Source organism: Anneissia japonica, unplaced genomic scaffold (genome assembly GCF_011630105.1).
Source record: "Anneissia japonica isolate Jap-2015-1 unplaced genomic scaffold, ASM1163010v1 scaffold287952_len401801_cov160, whole genome shotgun sequence".
NCBI lineage: Eukaryota > Metazoa > Echinodermata > Crinoidea > Comatulida > Comatulidae > Anneissia > Anneissia japonica.
In genome coordinates, this window is record NW_022744320.1 from 226,456 (window position 1) to 245,976 (window position 19,521).

The window sequence follows — 19,521 nt, forward strand, 5'->3', positions numbered from 1 at the left end:
GTCAAAGCAGTTTTAGTTCAAATTTTTCATTTTTACAAGAGGGCGCCGTACACTGCGTTATTTCAGAATTTTGCACGCGGATATGGCGGAGAACCTTTGCTTGTGTTTATAAGATTTTTGGCCTTTTCCAGTCATGGTCCGGACAATTGAATTTTCTTTGACACAAACAATTTATATAGGTATAGTCATGATGTGCCTATTGACATGGTCATGGTGTGATATGATTTTGATTTAAAAACTTATATCAACATGTATAATTGTTTATATTTAAATTGATTGAAATATAAAAATATTACACTGATACATATTAAGTTATTACGAGTACTGAATTCATACCAATCATCCTGGCGGATCTGTATGGTTGCCGGAATCACTAAAATTTCCACAATAAATATTTGAATGAATATTGTTTTTTACCTATTAAGTTTATTCTTTTTATCCTACAAACGTTTAGGATCGTGTTTACATTTGTTTTCAACTGAAAAAAAAAAATATAATCTGATTTGGATTTTCAAATTTTACTTGTGCATACTTGGTTCTAAGTGAACGATATTTGTTAAAAGGTGTTTGGCAGCCATGTTTATTGGATGTGTTTTACATGATCACGATCATACACGTCTAATGATACCAGGTGTGATCCATTTAACTTTATTTAACTTAATTGTATAAAACTAAGATAATTGACGATAGTGATCAAAGATGCCATCTGAGAACATCTAAAAATTAAAAATTAATAAAATCGGAAGATTTATTATGAAAGCAGTATACAAAAGTCGGACGGCCCCTGCTCATAAACCAACCCATCAGTGCTACACGTCTTTGTTAACATGGTCAGTCAATTTTCATGCGTCAAGGGCCCGGCTGTACTCTTGAACCAGGGCCCTCGCAACCTTGTTACGACACTTCTTGATACTGAAATGTTGTAATATAATTTTTTTTTTAAATAAATAAAACAACAAAACCAAAAATATTTAGGATTATAGTTTATTGAGATATTCTCTCAACATTTATTATCAACAAAGGAATTCTCATGACAGACTAGTTGTCTGTCAATCAATAGCATTATGGATGCCATATTATTCCATGATTAATAAACTGAAAAAAATCTATTATTAAAATGATATTATTTCTCTCTAAAATCACCAATAGTCTGTTATTAAAACAATGTCAAGATGATATACATTCTGGAGAATTAGCAGATTTATACTTCACTCTAAATTCATCGGGTTTAATTTTCTTTTTCGATATAATTGAAGTGAGGGGGGAAATACCCCTTTATAAAGATACTTATTAGTAAAAGCATTTATAAGCATTTTTTTTCCTCTTTTCATGAATTTCTTTATTAAAAGTTGTTTTCTAACATGGATATCAGGAGTCCAAGTCTTTTGGGAAAGTCTGACAAATCGGAAAAGATTTCTGGCTTCTGCTCTTCTCCAACAAGCAAAATCTTTGAGAAATTAACATATCTTAAGAGAAATACAGATGATTTGCATCATTATACTAATGTATTATTCATTCGCTCGTGGTAAGATACAGTGGCGTATCTAGAAGAAGGGGGGGGGGGCAGTGAGTGCACACCTTCACAAAAAGCTTGCAACCTTTTAGTCGCACCTCCACTGAAAAAAAAATTACACTCAATTATTTAAAAATCACCTAATATCACCTGACTTTTCACGCTAGTTTCACCTCACGTAACAATTGAGCCCCCACCCCACATTACAATTGCACCCCCATCATCCCCTCCCCTCTCAATTTCTAGACTCTTAGATACGCCACGGATAAAGCCACATTTACACTAGACACAATTACGATACAACAATGACACGATACAGATGCTCGCAGTGTTGAAGTATACAAACTATGCAATAATATGTCGTTGTCGTGTCGTAATCGTGTCTAGTGTAAATGCGGCTTTAGATGAGTTAAAAATGTCCTTAAAACAGATATTAATAATGTGGCTCAACCAAACCAAACCAAACTTAGGACCAATTATAATGACTGGTAAGTTGTAAAATGTTTGGCATCTTGTTTTCAGACTGGTATTAAGTCGACTAGATTTCCCTTTGGTTGAGACATGTGATCAGGAAAGAAGTTCACTAAGGCATCAAAAAGCTGCAAAAAAAATGATGATGATGTTAGAACAATAATAATAACAATAATAATAATAATAATAATAATAATAATAATAACAATAATAATAATAATAATAATAATAATAATAGGAACAACAATAATAAAAAGAACCATAATAAAAAAAAAAACCAATAACAATAAAACAATAAATTTTACAATAAATATTGAAAATTGATGATAATAAAAAAAACAACAAATATTGGAAGAGAAGCCTCTCTCTGAATCCATAAATGGAATCTTGAATCTTGAATATAAATATATTATATGATAAATTACAATATTTTGAAAATTATACTGGTGTATAGTGCTGTTTTGTGTTTATTACCATAGGTGTGTGCACAACTTTGACTGACAAGACCGAAGGAATCAGTCTTGTCTTTTTTTCTTGTTCATTTAATAAAAATTATTCTGTAATCACTGTTAGTTAAGACTTTTTTTTTATTACCTTGTTTAGCAAACCCTCTGACTACAGAAAATGGAAATTTCAGAAAGAATAACACCCCGGTATGATTCATTGCAGAAGCCTGGGGTTCAACATTGGGATCCCAATATAATAGGGTTGCGAGTCAAGGGGTCAATCACAAAAAAAAGTACTGAGCATTTATATTCTCATCATTTCTTCTTAATACCTGTGTTCTACTTGTATAATGTGGGTGACCTTTAACCTCTTGCACCGCTAGAAGATGATCAGGTACATCTTCATTTTTCCGGAACAATGATGCAGCTAACAACTGGAACTGTGGGTAAATTTACATATCAACTGACTGACTGGCATTCAGAAATAAGCAAGGGCAAGTTTTATGACATAATAATGTTTATGTTATGCAACTATTTTCAAGTTATTTTAAATACTATAGTAAAATAATTTTGAAGGAGCCGTTATTGGATAGAAACATTGCCTATCAGTCTCTCTGTTTTATATGTATAAGTTCAATCAAACTGTCACTTGCTGGTTGTAGCAGTGACTGGTTGCTCAGTGATAAAATCAATACATTAACTGTGAGTGTGCATTAGCTGCACATTAAGAACGATTTGCATGTACGCGAACTGACACTCTTCGATGCGATGAAAAAGTTAATCGTGGTTGATGAATTTGAGTTTACTATGTAGGTCTAACATCCTGGTAGACATTTGTCTAATGAAATTGTTGTAACATTATGATCAATTATTCAGCGTTGCTTTGTGTTTTCAGTTCTTTTATGAGTAATACAGTAACCTTGGTCACTCATAAACATGCCTATTCTAAGCCTAACCTAGGCCTAGGTAGACTAGTAAGCTTCATATGTGTTCAACAACACCGTAGAGCGAGATTTGTTAACAGCTTTGAAATTTTTGCACACAATACGTAAACAATATGAGACACTTTATTGAGTTATTGTCTGCTCGCAGATAAGAAAGTTACGTGGAAATAAAACTGCAGGTTTAATAAATTACTACAACGTGTAGGATCTATAACAGTCTGTAGTAGCACTGAATGAGGTGAAACTGTTCGTTGATTGTCAGAGGATTGTTATTTAGAAAGATCGGTTGTACGCGTGTTATTGGCATTCCATTCTCCATAGAATCGCGTCAAATGCAAAATGCACAAAAACATATGATCTTTTTAGAAACCAATTATTTTACTTGGCCAATGTACTAAATTGGTCAGACTAAAGGTATGTTCACACCAAAGCCCAGATCCGGTCCGGTGCTCGGAAAAAACATCATGAAAAATGGGTTCGGTGGTTAAGAATAGGACCGTTCACATCAAATTCGCACGATTTCCGGATCCGAAGCAATGACCTGAGAGCCACTTGTATTGTGAAATCATACATGTTCTTCATTAGACCAATCAGCAACGAGCATGAATGACCTGTCTAGATGCTTTTCATGTGTTTAAAAAAACATAACAACTTATGATTTTGGTGCAGTCTCCGGCCTCAGTTTAATGCAGTCTAATTAATTTCCCTGAGAAAAATAACGTAAATAAACTCACTTCTCTTGTTTCTTCATTGTCTTTATGGTCGACTGTTTCAGCAAGTTCTGTCTGAAGGTACCGAAGCGCATCCACTTGGTTTTCACTAGCAACCTCATGGAATTTATGTTTACGAATTAAGTACTGACATCGCCGAAGAATACTATCTTTGGAAGGCCGACACAACTAGTAAAAAAAAAAATTTTTTAAATATTAATGTAACTAAAAACATATAATTTTATTTCAGTTGGTTATAATTGGTATAAATATATGTGGCAAAGGCAAGCCAAACCTCCTTGCAAATAATATTTTGGAGATAATAGCCAAAACATGTTGGAATGTCAAAATTTTCAAAATTTATTTTATTTCACAAACTAAACTTCATGTATCAATATATCATGGGTATGTGTGTATATATACATATATGTTGTATATGTATAGATATTTATGTGTATATATGTGTGTGGTGTGCGTATGAATTAATTTTCAACTCAAAATTGAATTTTCCTTTTAGTTTTGGAGTAAAAGTAAAATGTCAAATAAATAATATATTAATATTACCATGCTATGTTGTTTTTTGACATTAAACCCACATTTTTGGAACAATTTGATGATGATCTCTCCCTGAGAAATCCCCATTACAATCCCCATTACAAACTTTAAAGGCTGAGTTCTTAAATACTGTTCCTTCAACACTGTAGGTTTAAACTTCTTTAACTTCATAATAAAAGGTCGCATTCCTTTACGATTTTATAGCTTTCATTTTACTGTTGAACAGCTGTATAATTAACTAAAAATATTTTTTTTTTTTTTTTTGCAAGTAGTGGCTGGTTTTGCTTGTCTTTCTTACATTGGTGTGGCTATATTTAGGTAAATTTTCTTTAAATTGTAGATTAAGAAAAAAATAATTTGTTTTGTTTTAATAAATCAATTTATTTTGAAGGAATATTACAATTATTAACTTTTTGCCACTAATATAAGTGTAATATAGTTAATTCTTTTTTAGTAACCCATCTGATAATAACGGTAGATGTACACTGTACTGTCTGACTGTTACATAATAGGAAGCTTCCATTACACGACAACGGTCGGACATAGGACGTAATGAATGTCACCTACACATGCGAGAACGTTTAGTTCTCCTCGTCGCATGGATTCTGGGACACAATTTGGAAAAATCTACGAATGCAGTATACCGGTCGGATGGTCACGCATGACGTTCTAGCATCATGTCGTCGTGCAAATCGAAATTTCCTAATGAAAAATCAATTAAAAACCAATTTTGCACATGAATTACATTACGACTTTTATTATTTTATTTAACTGATGTGTTTTTTCTTCAATATGATTCGTCGTCTGAATACTGAGATTTTTGAGAAAAAGCCTAGTAAATCCTTACATTGGGTCCAGTAAACTGTGTACTTATACAAAGGAACAACCTACCTTTAAAGACCAAAAATCGTCGAGTCGTAACTTTGGTGACAAAGCGTTCAGTTTTCCAGGATTACCTCCAAATAAATAATGTATCTTGTGAACGTGGTCGTAGACCAACTGGTGGGCGTACCGGGGGCAAGGTTCCATACTCTGTTTATTTGATTTTCCAGGAAAAAGTTTGTTGTCGTTTTTATACACACATGACCTGTAAAAGTAATCTAATTATTATTCACTTTTACTTTTACTGTTTTTTTTTCTTTTCACTAGTATTAGTTGAAATAAAATAAATAAAATATTTTACTATGCTACGAAAACTTATTTACTTACCATCTGTTTTGTTCTATATAATACACCCAGAACGAATTCTTGACGTCCTCTTCCCTTTTATCCTTATCTTTGCTTAACCCCTAAAAATTTCAAAAAAAAAAACAAAAAAAAAAATATGATCAAATATTACATGTCTCAATAAATTTCCTTTGTTCATAATTGTGGCAAAGACAAATCCTATTTCAGAGATATTGGCCAAAACGTGCTGGAATGTCAAATTTGTTGAAATCTATTTTATTGCGCTAACTAACCTTTATATATCTATGCTGTTATTTTCGCCATTTTCAATGTTAAAACAACAATTTTGTGATGGTTTCTGCCTGAAAAAAGCCCAAAATCATAAACTTTGAAGGCTGAATTCTCAAATGTTGTTCTTTAAACAGACTATGTTTAAATGCGTAAATGTGTATAATTTTTCTGTTTTCTTTCCAAATTTTCATTAAATATTTAATTTACTGGGTGGCTGTCATGCTTCCGACTTCTGGTCTTAATGAGATACTCCTAAATCCTACAATTTCGATTTTCTTTTATACTTTTTTGTAACATTATATGTTTTATAATTTTTGTTAACATTATTATAGGATTGAATAAATTGATTTGTGTGATTTTGATTGTAAAGATATAAGTTTTTGGTGAGATCAAAATATGGTATGGAACGGCTAGTGCAGTGGTTGAGTTTGGATCTCTCAAAATTGAGGTCGGAAGTACAAAATTGCTGTGCATTTTGCTTGTGTCGTCAGGCAAGGCACTATACCTATGTTTGTCTCTCTCCACCCAGGAGTATGAATAGGTGCCTGGTAGGATAATGTGGCATTGAATGTATTGGTCTGTATCTGCATTAAATTTCCAGCACGACTAGAAATACTCCCTAGGCAATGGCGGTTGCACTTTGGGCTGGTTTGATCATGGATCCAGGGGCAGTATTAAAACATCGGCAGCACCTTCTACCCCTTGGCAAAAGGCCGAATAAATCACTATATTATTTCCAACAATTTATGTATGAAAATTAAAAGTGGGTGGGGTGGGTGGACAGGTGCTGAATAGGAATATTACATCTACTGAACTATAAAGACACAGTATACCACTGGCGTGTCTATACTTACTGAAAGTACATGAAGTTCATTTAGTTCTGGATCGATGGTAGCCCTCTGAGTAAAGCCAGCAGCAGGCACTGAAGGGATAAAATCGCATCAAAAATGTCTGGGTCAGTTGTGTTTTAGAAAGCCTGACACAAACTTTGTTGGTATGTCAAACAATGGACTTTTTTCTGGAGTGTCAATCAAACTTAATAACTAACCAATCAGAAGAGTGTGACCTTAGTAACAATAACCAAGGGGCGGGGCTTAGCGAAAAGATCCATTCCATGAGATGCTGACACAACAAAATTGTATCAATACTTCATTAAAAATCTGCTCAAACCGCCACTGTCAGTCTGCGGATTGGTGTTGCATCGGGCAATAGCTCACATAGTTTTTCAAGAAACCTTCCAGAGACGTACTTTGCTTGTCTTTCGCAAGATGTGCCAACGCAAAGGGTAAAACTCATAATGAAAAGTTTACACTTCTTCTCAAGGTAAGATGCTTAAGCCTACAAACACATACTGTATTGAATATAATTAATGTAGGAGTCTTCATATATAAAATATATTGATAAAGATAGTCAACATGGTCATAAATTTTCTTTCTCACTACATATTATAAGGAATGGGCTGCATCATTATTTGAATTATATATTCTAAACTTTATTTCTGACATATTTATATTTAGTAGAGGTATTGATAATTGAAGAGGGACACTTTTTGGTAAACAGCAGAATCTTGTTCATATTATCCATCTGTTCAGTTTCTCTGTTTATTATACTTATGCTGGAAGGAATCAAATAAAATAAAAATAAGACTAACGATTAAAGCTCTCAGTATATGAATAAGAATGTTAACTTTTAATTTATCATTACGATTGAATGAACAAAAAGAAAATATAATTTCAATTTAATTATCTTACTTTGCGTGCCATCTTTCTTAGTACCATCTGATATGATTTCTATCTCATCTGTCACGACATCATACGTGAAGAAGTCGCTGAGGTAATCCTTTGACCGCTGTCCGGCTACAATATACAATTTTCGATTTTTCTTCACGAAAAAAAAAAATGTGTAAATGTTGGAAGACATTGTTTTTACATTTATTCAAAAATTTTGCAATATGTATTTGTTTTTCTGCCATAAATATAAAAAGCAAAACATTTGTCTACAAAGCTAATTGTGAAGTAAAATTACGCACTTTGCATGCAGTTCACAAGCAGAAGTATGGTAGTTGATTTCAGGTAGTACACACACTTTTTTCCGTACGTATAAATGTGGCATCCCCAGGTAAGGAGAAATTCTACCACACACCTTACCAGGTGGAATTGACCAATGAAATGTTGTTATTCTTACCTAACTAATATTTATGAGGTAAAGTAACATGGAATATCCTATTTTCTGAATGATATTATTCTGAATATACTTGATTATCAGTATATTTAATTTGAATGTTTCCATTCACCAAATAGAAAAGTATGAAATGGACTTATATGTAATCATATGTATAACAAAACAATTTGCATGTATAAACTCATCGAATGGAAGTGCATGCAATCCCTACGGAGCGTATTGGCATAAGCATTTGGCAGCAGTTGGGAAGATGTATGGAATGTCTTTTAAATGATGTGTATGCATAATTAGTAACAATTTGAATGTGTAATCTCCACGAATGGAAGAGCATTAGATGCTCTATTCACAGTTGATTATTTAAGAGTTTTGAAATNTTTTGAAATGGGAGATTATGGGGGGGGGGGGGTTCGAGGGTGAAGTGGGGAACTCATGATTAAGCGAAGGGCGCTAACTCGCAAAATAAGGTGATATGGAGTCATTATTTCATCTACTAAGCATGATTTTTTTGCAAACAGTTTAAATGGGGGCAGATTGTGGGAGCGAGTTTTACCCCCCCCACCCCTAGATACATCACTGACTATTCAGCATATCATCATATGTATTTTACAGCAATTTTTAAATTCAACTCAATCAATATGAATTTATTTCCAATTCCAGCAACAAATATGACAATACATGATTCAAATATAACAATTATAGTAAATAAAATTATCAAACTCTCCATGGAGCATGGAATTTTGAATTCTGAATTTTATTGTACGCAAATTTGATAGCATGTTTGTACTCACTGAATGGAAGAGCATTGAATGTCCTATCCTTGATTTCATTTCATTGGGTGGCGTGCCAGTAGAATCATCGCGTAGCTTCTTCCAAGTATTTGTGGGTATATGGTACGAGAACAGACCACTGAACGAAGCCTCACTCTGCCGCTCTTCTGTGCTTGCCGTACTAATTCATCAAAACCAACGAAACAAGAAAAATTCAATATGAGTAAAGAGCAAACAGTAAAAGAATATAAATAATAATAATAATAATAATGTAGGGATTTGCGCGCTATTTGCCAAGGAATATAAGGTGCGGGTGATGTTGTTATTATTACGCCTGAGTCGACCGATCCATTATCAAACCAGCACAAAGTGCAACCTTCTCTTTTTCATGCTCGCAATTTAATACTGATACAGACTAATACATTCAATGCCACATTATCCTACCAGGTACCCATTATAATTTTCGGTGGCGAGAGACAAACGTAGGTACAGTGCCTTGTCAAATGACACAAAGAAGATTCACAGCAAATGTTCGAAACTCTGACCTTTAAGTTGAAAAACCAAAACACAACAGTTGTGCTGAAGTACATATTTCAGCTGTTTGGTGCACTAGTAGAAATTTTGGGATGTCAATCATGAGGTCATGAACTGCCAGGAGAACCACCCCCAGTTCACTCAAGTTCTACAAGGTTCTACCTAACATAGCTTACCTAGTGAGTATCCTTCCTCCAAACACATATATAGTCGACTTCTCAATGTCCATACACATTTGATGGTCAAATATAAGCTTTGGACCACCCTCTGACCCTGTGTCATCGCATATTAATGTCCATGTATTTGATTCAATATCATACAGGTAAAAGTCACTCTAAAAGAAATAGAAATTTCATTATAAAAAATACCTGAAAGCAAAGAATATAAAACTGCAAAAGGTCCAACACTCAGGGTTTTGTTGGAATGCAATTCTTATCAAAAAAAAAGTAATATCATTAACGAGTCTTTCAAAAGAATGTAAAAGGCGTTCATAAATAGGGCGCCACCAATCTCATAGTAGTACATATATAATGTTTCATTTTGTGCATACAAAATCAGGGCAGTCCGACCTCTTGCAATCCTAAACTCTCAGCTTAAAGATACGACATCTGCTCATTTAAATAGTTCAAATTATTAACTTCTTTTTGGAAACAGATCTAAAAAGAAGTAGTTTCGCTTATTTTACTGACATTTTACTACAAAAATCATTTATTGATTTCATGAAGGGCAAGTATTTTGTTTTTTTTATCAGTGACATATATTGAATGACCACAGACTACGAGTTAACCACTTGATTGATGAAGCAGTGCCTATAGTGGAAGACACGCTAACGGTAAATAGCAATAAAATAATGTGCTAACTTACTTTGAGCGGTGAGATATTTCTGACTATTGATTCAAGGTATCTGCCAAGAATGAAGATTTGACGTCGGTCTGGATCTAAACACATCTTATGGCAAGAACGAGCACTCGGACCTCCCTTGGATAGAAAAATAAATCATCACAATTAGTTAATTTTATTTCTATTTAATTCCTTTACGCAAATGACCATGGATAACCAATAGCACATAATCAATGTACTATTTAGCCTGCTTTCCACTTGCGAATTTATTCGTGGGAGTCGAATGCATCGGTTCTTGCGCATGCGTATTCACATTTCTATAGGAGTTTTCGCTTCAGCAAAATTGGTAGTTCGAACTATTTCTACCTTCTGCAAAGCGACTGTTCGCAACTGATCGGAGCTCAGGAACCGAACCAACACCTTCGATTCGCGCTAATGAAATTCGCCTAGTGGAAAACAAGCTTTATATAGGTGGCAACCCCTTTAGATATACACACGGTGCTTTACGTAAAATAAGCCTCTTACCGAGGCTAATGGAGTGGAGTTGTTTTGTCGTGAGAAAAAATGTGAGGTCTCACCACGAAATGAGATGCATCGTTGGTGAAATCATATCGAGATATTCACCAAAATAGGTCAAAGGCAACATTTTTACAAAATTTTGATTTTAATGTTTTTGAATAACTTGATACTTATATTTTATGACTGTTCACTTTTGAAGTGAATTTTCTTACTAAAACAGTGTTCTCTTCGCATATTCTGTAATTCTAGTCCTATTATTTGTACAGGTTAGTTTATCTTTGAGGCCGAATTTCTCAAAACCTGGTTATCATACACCTAAACTTTAAATGCTAACATCTCTGGATCTATTTATCCTAGGGAAGCCATTCAAAGACCAAATTAAAGCTTATAATGTGATCTACCAAAATGTAATAAAAACTCATTTTTTGATTTTCTAACGATGAGACTCATTTTGTAGTGCAAATGCTGAATTCTGACAGGATTTGAACCCAAGACCCTAGAATTGGAAGGTGAGCATCTTTATTTAGTGTTGGTTCCAGAATTTGGTAGATGCGTTAGAGTGCACGGACAGGGGCACTAGCCCATACCTCCATTTTAAATATTTATTTTCTTAGTCTTATTACCTTTTTACTTTTTTTTGTTCATGTCTTTTCTTCCCTTTATCTTTATTTTCTTTCATACTCTTTTTTTTTATTTTCTGTCTCTCTTTTCCTTTACTTCCCTGCAATTTCTTTCTTTACCTTTTCTTCCACTACCCCCTTTCCCTCCATTAAAAATTCTACCTCTTTTCATGTTTTCATTTTCCTTTTCATTTTCTTTCCTTTCCACAATTCTTTATTCTTTCCTTTATCTTTCTTTATCATTTCTTTTTCTTTTCCATTTTCCTTATCCTTCTATATCCATCAATTTCTTGCTTTCCCCCCCCCGCTTTTCTTTGCAAATCTCTTTTTCTTTCTTAATCTTTCCGTTTACTTTCTTCTTCTTTTCCTTTCTTAGATACCTTGTTTTCTTTCTTTTTCTTTTCTCTCTTTCCCTTTCGTATTCTTTCTTTTTCTACTACTCACCTCTTCTGCTGTATTTCTTGATAAACATTGCCATCGTCCGCTAGATACCTTGTATGCCCAAAAATCAGCAAGATCCTGTGACCCATCCCAGCCTCCATACAAATAAATAGTTTCTAAGAAATAAAAAAAAATAGTTTGAATATAATTAATTATTCAAAATAAATGTACAGGCCTAAATTGTCCTAGTTTTTACATTACATATTTAGGAGTAATCAGCATTTTTTGGTTCTAACAAATCAATAAGTTCCTGTAGACTAAAGTTCGGCTAATAGTGGGTGGTGACCCACCTGTGGGTCATAAAAATATTGTAGTGGGTCATGCAGCCTTGAGAGAAACCACCAAAATTAGCTGGTTGAATTCTGTCATTAAGTATTATAGATGATAATTTGAAACATGTTATTTTGTAAAGTAATGGTTCAGCTTAGGGCGGCCTTACGCCCTGCAGTGGGCCGACAACTGCTGAAATGATGCTGAAAGGATAATTATGATGATGATGATGATGATAACTTTAAACAAACCTGTGACAACATCGATGCACATTTGATGTCCACCCCTCATTCCCGGTCGCTGGTCATCTTCCACATTAGAGAGCAGAGAAATTGGACTCCACTCAGGCGTGTACTCCTGCTTGCTTATGTAGTACCCAAAGAGATTTGATCTAGAAGCCTCTTGCATTATAGTCTCACATGTATCAAAATCACCTTGTAGCACCTGTTGATAAAATTATAAGTGAAAGTCAAGTCATGAAGAGAGCAGCTTAGCTCAGTCGACTAAACTGGTTGTAGCCACTGTGTGTGCACTGAACTGCGCAGATCTCTAGGTCCCTGGTTCTATTCCCAAATGCTTCTCTGCTTGTGTTTAGCAAGAAGTTCAATATTGACTTAGTAATACTTTGACCTCTGACTTACCAATCTAGTATGTAGTTCTGTTAGCATAGGATGTTCTAAAGAGATTTTGGTTTTCTTTTGTAAAGTCTCAAATGCTTCTCTGCTTGTGTTTAGCAAAAAGGTCAACATTGATCTAGTAATACTTTGACCTCTGACTTACCAATCTAGTATGTAGTTCTGTTAGCATAGGATGTTCTAAAGAGATCTTGGTTTTCTTTTGTAAAATCTCAAATGCTTCACTGCTTGTGTTTAGCAAAAAGGTCAACATTGACCTAGTAATACTTTGACCTCTGACTTACCAATCTAGTATGTAGTTCTGTTAGCATAGGATGTTCTAAAGAGATCTTGGTTTTCTTTTGTAAAGTCTCAAATGCTTCGCTGTAGTTGTGTTGACGAAAATGCTTCAGACATAGACGAATAGCTTCTTTTTCCCGATACTTTATGTAAGAAAAAAATGTATCAATAATGAATTAAAATCGGAGAAATATATCTAAGAATACAGAACAGAAAAAATCTTCATCTAGACAAACTGTTCTCAATTATTTCATAGCCCTGTCCAGAACATCAAATTTCATTTGACAAAAACCATTGTCTATGTTGCCCTTAAGGTAGGTTTTAGTAACATAATAATAATAATAATAATAATAATAATAACAATAGTGTAAATTTATAATGCACAAGTATCCATCATAGATGCCCATGGCGATCATTAAAGCTAAGTAAAATATATGATTTATGTTAAACACTTCTTACCTCATTGTATTTAAGTAGACAAGGATTCACAATATCTGGGTCATCGTAACCACGTATTTCAACATACCAAATACTGAAGTTAAAATTTGTTCCCCATGACATCAATGGAACTGAATATACAATAATAAAACAGAAAAACTTTAACCAAACAATCAATCAGCTAATTGAGCAAATCAAACAATAAATCATCCAATCAATCGACAAGCTGATTAATCATGCAATCAATTAACAAATCAATAGAGGGATTTGGCGATGGGCGTCACTTGATGACCTAACTTGGGTGTTGGATGTAAAAAATGGACTGGCACAGAGGAGGTAGCTATGGCGGCTGTCCCCAAGTTATTGAGCAGTGCAAAGATTGCTGTATTTATTACTTTGAATGTAATTTGAAAATGCTTCAGACATAGACGAATAGCTTCTTTTTCCCGATACTTTATGTAAGAAAAAAATGTATCAATAATGAATTAAAATCGAAGAAATATATCTAAGAATACAAAACAGAAAAAAATCTTCATCTAGACAAACTGTTCTCAATTATTTCATAGCCCTGTCCAGAATATCAAATTTCATTTGACAATAACCATTGTCTATGTTGCCCTTAAGGTAGGTTTTAGTAACATAATAATAATAATAATAATAATAATAATAATAATAATAGTGTAAATTTATAATGCACAAGTATCCATCACAGATGCCCATGGTGATCATTAAAGCTAACTAAAATATATGATTTATGTTAAACACTTCTTACCTCATTGTATTTAAGTAGACAAGGATTCACAATATCTGGGTCATCGTAACCACGTATTTCAACATACCAAATACTGAAGTTAAAATTTGTTCCCCATGACATCAATGGAACTGAATATACAATAATAAAACAGAAAAACTTTAACCAAACAATCAATCAGCTAATTGAGCAAATCAAACAATAAATCATCCAATCAATCGACGAGCTGATTAATCATGCAATCAATTAACAAATCAATAGAGGGATTTGGCGATGGGCGTCACTTGATGACCTAACTTGGGTGTTGGATGTAAAAAATGGACTGGCACAGAGGAGGTAGCTATGGCGGCTGTCCCCAAGTTATTGAGCAGTGCAAAGATTGCTGTATTTATTACTTTGAATGTAATTTAAGTTACTCTAAGTCGATTGTTGATGTCCACAAATTCACCACACAAACTTTGTGTGACTTGTCCCGAAAGGGAATATGTGATGTTTCGACAAATGTTATCTACGGCCTGTTTAGGTATGCACAAGCGTCTTTGACCAGCAGACTACGCTACGATTTCTAAGCTAGCTAAGGTTTACAAAGGATCACATAAATTTTAAGGAATACAATGCAAGGAGAATGCCAAAAGTAAATAAACACTATTTGAACAATTGTATTGCCTTTCCTTGCCATTTATTTCCCACGTTAACAATGGGTGGTTGTATTCGAAACAATTTACCATTTCCTATACTTTCACACTGATCGCACTGTAATGTTTTCCATGGTATACCCACAGCAGGTCACATGACCGGCTGTAAACAAACATCGGTGAATCACTCATTAACAATTCATTCAATCAATTAAATCAGGCTCACTTATAGGAAGCTGGATGTTTTTTGTCTCACACAGTGTTAACATGTTTGGTGTCAATTATCTCAAGGAATATATTACTTATTATTTTCTACTGAAACCAGGCACCACAAACACAATTATTAGAGGTTGGTTTTTATAATTACCAACCCATTTTGCAAGCCTTAAGGCAAAAAAAAAAAAAACTCACCAATTTTGATGTATCTGCATGGCAATGGGGATTTCCCTACTTTATGAGTAATTTGAAATACTTCAGGCTGATTATCATTCTTCAAACCACTGCAAAAATATAAAATATTAAAACAACATCGAATCTATTTGAAACATATTACAGTTAAAATAAAAATTAACGAAAATAAAATTGAAACAAAACTGATAAATCGGCTGCCTTGCTATATTTTCAAGGCTTTTTTTAACGGGGTATGGTGTATCTCATTCTTATTCAATGCATTTCCATTATAATTTCAAATATAAACATCAACTTTGTTTGGTTTATTGTGCTATAGTTTAGGTGAAAATTGGATAAAATATTCATTATGGAATTGCGAAAAAGATTCTATTCGTTTTAAAAACAATAAATTAGTAAAATTTGGGTTTGTTTTATATTCATATTCATATATATTTATATAGCGCCTTTCTTTGCAGATACGAAGCACTTCTGTCCCTGGTCATTGAATCCACATGCTTAAGTGTTGCTGCTGTTTTCAGCGCAGGAGCAAGCAACCCCACCAGGTACCCATTTATACTCCTGGGTGGAGAGAAGCAATGCAGATAAAGTGCCTTGCTCAAAGACACAAGCAAAATGCACAGCGAGGGATTGAACCCCCGACCTCGAGGTTGGGAAACCAAACCGTTCACGCTGCGCCAAACCGCTTATTTATGCAAGGTATATAATTATACCAGATGAAATACTTTGATCATTGAATATTTTATTATTACTTGTTATTAATATTTAACTTGTGGTTCTAAAGGTAAATATTTAGCTTATTTAAAGAGAGAAAGTAATCTCAACTATAACATTAATGAAAACAGTCAGCTATGAACAATAAACAAAGTTTCTAAATTGATTACACTAGTTCAATTATGAAATATAAATATCTCCATCAATGTTTGGTTTAGCAAGAAGAAAATTTGCAAATTATCAATTGTTTCCCTGAAGTCAGCTTAAAATGGGCATCACCATGCATACCAAAATAAATATAGGGCTTCTTTCTGCTGAGCAAAAAAAAACGTGTTTTTAAACGGTTATTAAAAAACAAGTTTTTTTCCAGCAGAAACGAATACAAAAAATAAAACATAATTAGGAATGCATTTGGAGTGGAGTCGAATAGCTCAGTTGTTTTTTCATACTTTCACGGTGTGTTATTTACTTCTTTCGCAGCAACTTCCATATGTGATCGCCATTATAATCTCTGCCCCCACCAATGCTCAAGCTAACATGTATTTTTTAGTTGCACTTTTCACTAGAAACACGTTCCGAAGGAATTTAACCATTTAAAAAAACACATGTTTTTGGCGTTAGATGTGTAATTAAACTTATTTAATGAGATTTCAAGGAAGCGGATTTTTCCAAATTGGAGCCCCTGATTAAATATGGTCAAACAATAAACAAGAATCGAAAAAAGAACACAAAAACGCATTCTCTTACCTGCTTAATAATTCAAGCATATTCTCTTCGCATAATCCTCCATATACCTTGAACATACGCAGGTTGCATACGTGGGTCCTCTCGTATTTACCGAATGTGATACTCTCAACTATTGAACAAGGCTCAAGTCGAAGTGTCAGAAACTATAGAACACAATATAAAGAAAACCTCTCTAATAAATGATAATTACAGCACACAAATTAATGATGACTTACCAATTGGGCAATGGCAACTCACCGGTCCCCCATGGCTACGGTAATTGTATTTTCAGAAAACTGTACCGTAGATATGTGAGAAGAAGTACCTTTTTATGAGAGTGGGTGGGATTGAATTTCGGTGGGATCTTTCTAGGGAGGCAGGCCTAGTTGATTACTTTGATCCACCAGCCAAGAGTTGACTCTGTATCTGTCCTCTACGCTTTTTTTAACCCATATTATAAAAGGTCTGACTGATATTCAGGGACCCTCTTAAATAAATGAAATAATGTGATTCTTTATCAGCGAATTCTCATTACAAAGTTTAGGAAGTGGAGATGTTTTTTAGTGAGAAAAAAAAATTCAGTACAATTAAAGGATTTGAACCCAGGACCCTGAGATTAGAAGGCAAGCACCAAAATACGTCTCCACTATGAATCCTGGAATGAGTGGTGGTTTCAGACAGCCTTGGCTCTCCGTTCTTCTTTATAATTTATCCCGAACTGAGTTTGATACAAGTTGGATTTAAGTGGGGTTTCGTCCAAAGGAATTGGTAGAGCTAAATTGGTCTAGTGCAAAGGTGGGCAAAGTGCGGCCCGACCGCAATTTTTGTGCAGCCCGCGAATATGAAATGAAAACCCTATGTGTGCGGCCCGCCAAGCAACATTAGCTAGAAAACACCTTGTTTTTTACGGCCTGACACCAATCATATGTAAAAAGTAATATTAAAACTGGGAATAAAGTGGTGTAAAAGAAAGCAGTGCTTGGAGGTTTTTAGAAAGCGCACTGGAAAGATCAAAATTTGGGTGCGGCCTCGGTTTTAAATCAGAAATTCACTTTGGCCCTCCGACCGATTTTTATGCCCACCCCTGGTCTAGTGGTTTGGTTTGAAGTGACAAGATACCATAAACACATTATCCAGTATTTTATAGTAGACTTTACCTGTGTTGGACAATTGCTGTCAGAAGACCATCTTGAGGATAGCACCTTTGGACAATTCATTTGAATGTTCCTGTAAATAAAATTTTTTTTTTTTTCAAAATGGGTAACACTTCAGACTTACTCTTACATCCAATTCAGACTAGACTTTTAAGGTTTCCCCTCCCACTCCCCCTCCACCCCCACCACATGTGATATTCATTTCAATTCATATGATATTAAAGAAATATTACAAAGCATGAAGTACGAAATTTGTTTCTTAGTAGGCCTACTCCACACTGTAATACCCTATTCAGACTACTCTGCAATGTAATCAGTGGTAATCCAAAACTGATTACAGTACTCCCAATCGCAAACAACGAGCGCATTCAGACCAACACAAAGAAAGAAACTTTGGGCCTACTGAAACTCCGCCATACAATGCCCGTGGAATTTGTTGTGATTTGAAGTGATTGGAGTCCGTGGTAATCGGGAGTAATAAAGATTGTAGCACACAATCGCAACGAGTAAACAATTGCGATATTACTTATTGACTATTATTGGTAAGCTTTCACACATGATTTTACTTTGTGATTGGGTGTCGCAATTGCTGCATTACAATCGATCGCAATGTGATGCTAGTCTGAATGGGGTGTTGGTGTAAAATATTTCATTTGTTCGGAAAATCCAGTAAATAGGTGGTGGTGTGAAGAATGCTTTAATTAATACATTAGCTGTACACCGAGATGTAAACCAAGCATTTTATTTTGCAAAAATGGCATTGAAATTGGCCCTTCTTATTTCCAATATGGGTGGACCAAATCCTCTGGGCTACTGATAGGCCAAAATTTTGCACAAGGAACATATTCCTATTAAGTCTAATTTTAAAGTCTGGGCATACTACTAGGCTGGCAATCTAGAGTAGTCGTATGTATGTGAGAAAAAAAATCATCGTAGGTCTAGGCCTAGCCTAGCTAAGAAGTTTAAAACTTTTCACTTACTCGGGTAAATAATGCGAAGAATAACTTGACCATTTATGGATCTTGTAATTCAATACATGACTTTTGCCCATATTCGCGTTATTTTGTGAAGCCATTGTAACATATAATTCATAAACACACAACCGTGGTTAAACAAAGTTTTAACACAAGAAGCTTTCAAAGTGACAATCAAACGGGCTATCCTAGGCCCGAATATATGATCGCAATACAGTATTCTCACTATCAATGTTCCGGTTGAGGTAGCCTGTGCCAGTGATGGAAGAAAGATTCCCAACCGGCCAGTCTAGGCCTAGCAGGGCACAACATTCAATGTTGTAAGTCCTCTTCGAAAGAAATTTTCTGGATAAAAGCTGCCAGTTATACTGAAGACTGAATAACTAAATTATATATTTACAACCAACATAAACAGTACTTTTGTTATTTGCCGTTATGATATGCGAATAAATTACTGAGACGGATTTACCTCTAGACGAACAACAACAACACGATATCCACATCGTCTAAACTCGAACGTGTACTAACTCGAGCGAGC

The 19,521-nt window shown here is 34.4% G+C and overlaps 1 protein-coding gene across 2 annotated transcripts; it reads right to left on the reverse strand.

Moving 5' to 3' along the window:
• Positions 1-968: 968 nt before the first annotated feature.
• LOC117119620 (muskelin-like) lies at positions 969-19,495 on the reverse strand. 2 transcript variants are annotated; one of them, XM_033264455.1, is made up of 18 exons: positions 18,990-19,495; positions 18,013-18,082; positions 16,877-17,019; positions 15,419-15,507; positions 14,394-14,503; positions 13,189-13,326; positions 12,521-12,713; positions 12,003-12,115; positions 10,444-10,557; positions 9,756-9,913; positions 9,067-9,226; positions 7,849-7,978; positions 6,952-7,019; positions 5,849-5,928; positions 5,531-5,726; positions 4,109-4,273; positions 2,763-2,870; positions 969-2,112 (listed from the first exon to the last, which is right to left on the reverse strand). In XM_033264455.1, the coding sequence occupies exons 1-18, from the start codon at positions 19,082-19,084 to the stop codon at positions 2,032-2,034; spliced, it is 2,211 nt and encodes a 736-aa protein (XP_033120346.1). In that variant the 5' UTR covers positions 19,085-19,495; the 3' UTR covers positions 969-2,031. The 2 variants fall into 2 exon arrangements, with proteins under 2 accessions (XP_033120346.1, XP_033120344.1); XM_033264453.1 differs by lacking the exons at positions 14,394-14,503; positions 15,419-15,507; positions 16,877-17,019; positions 18,013-18,082; positions 18,990-19,495 and adding an exon at positions 13,643-13,778.
• Between the last annotated feature and the right edge of the window lie 26 nt (positions 19,496-19,521).

Bases quoted from the DNA above. Each gene is read 5' to 3' on its own strand.
- LOC117119620 (XM_033264455.1), bottom strand. From the start codon at position 19,084: ATGGCTTCACAAAATAACGCGAATATGGGCAAAAGTCATGTATTGAAT. The intron at 14,504-15,418 runs GTGAGTTTTTTT...TTGTATATTCAG, and splicing joins ATGCAGATACATCAAAATTG to TTCCATTGATGTCATGGGGA. The intron at 5,727-5,848 runs GTAAGTAAATAA...TTACTTTTACAG, and splicing joins TATATAGAACAAAACAGATG to GTCATGTGTGTATAAAAACG.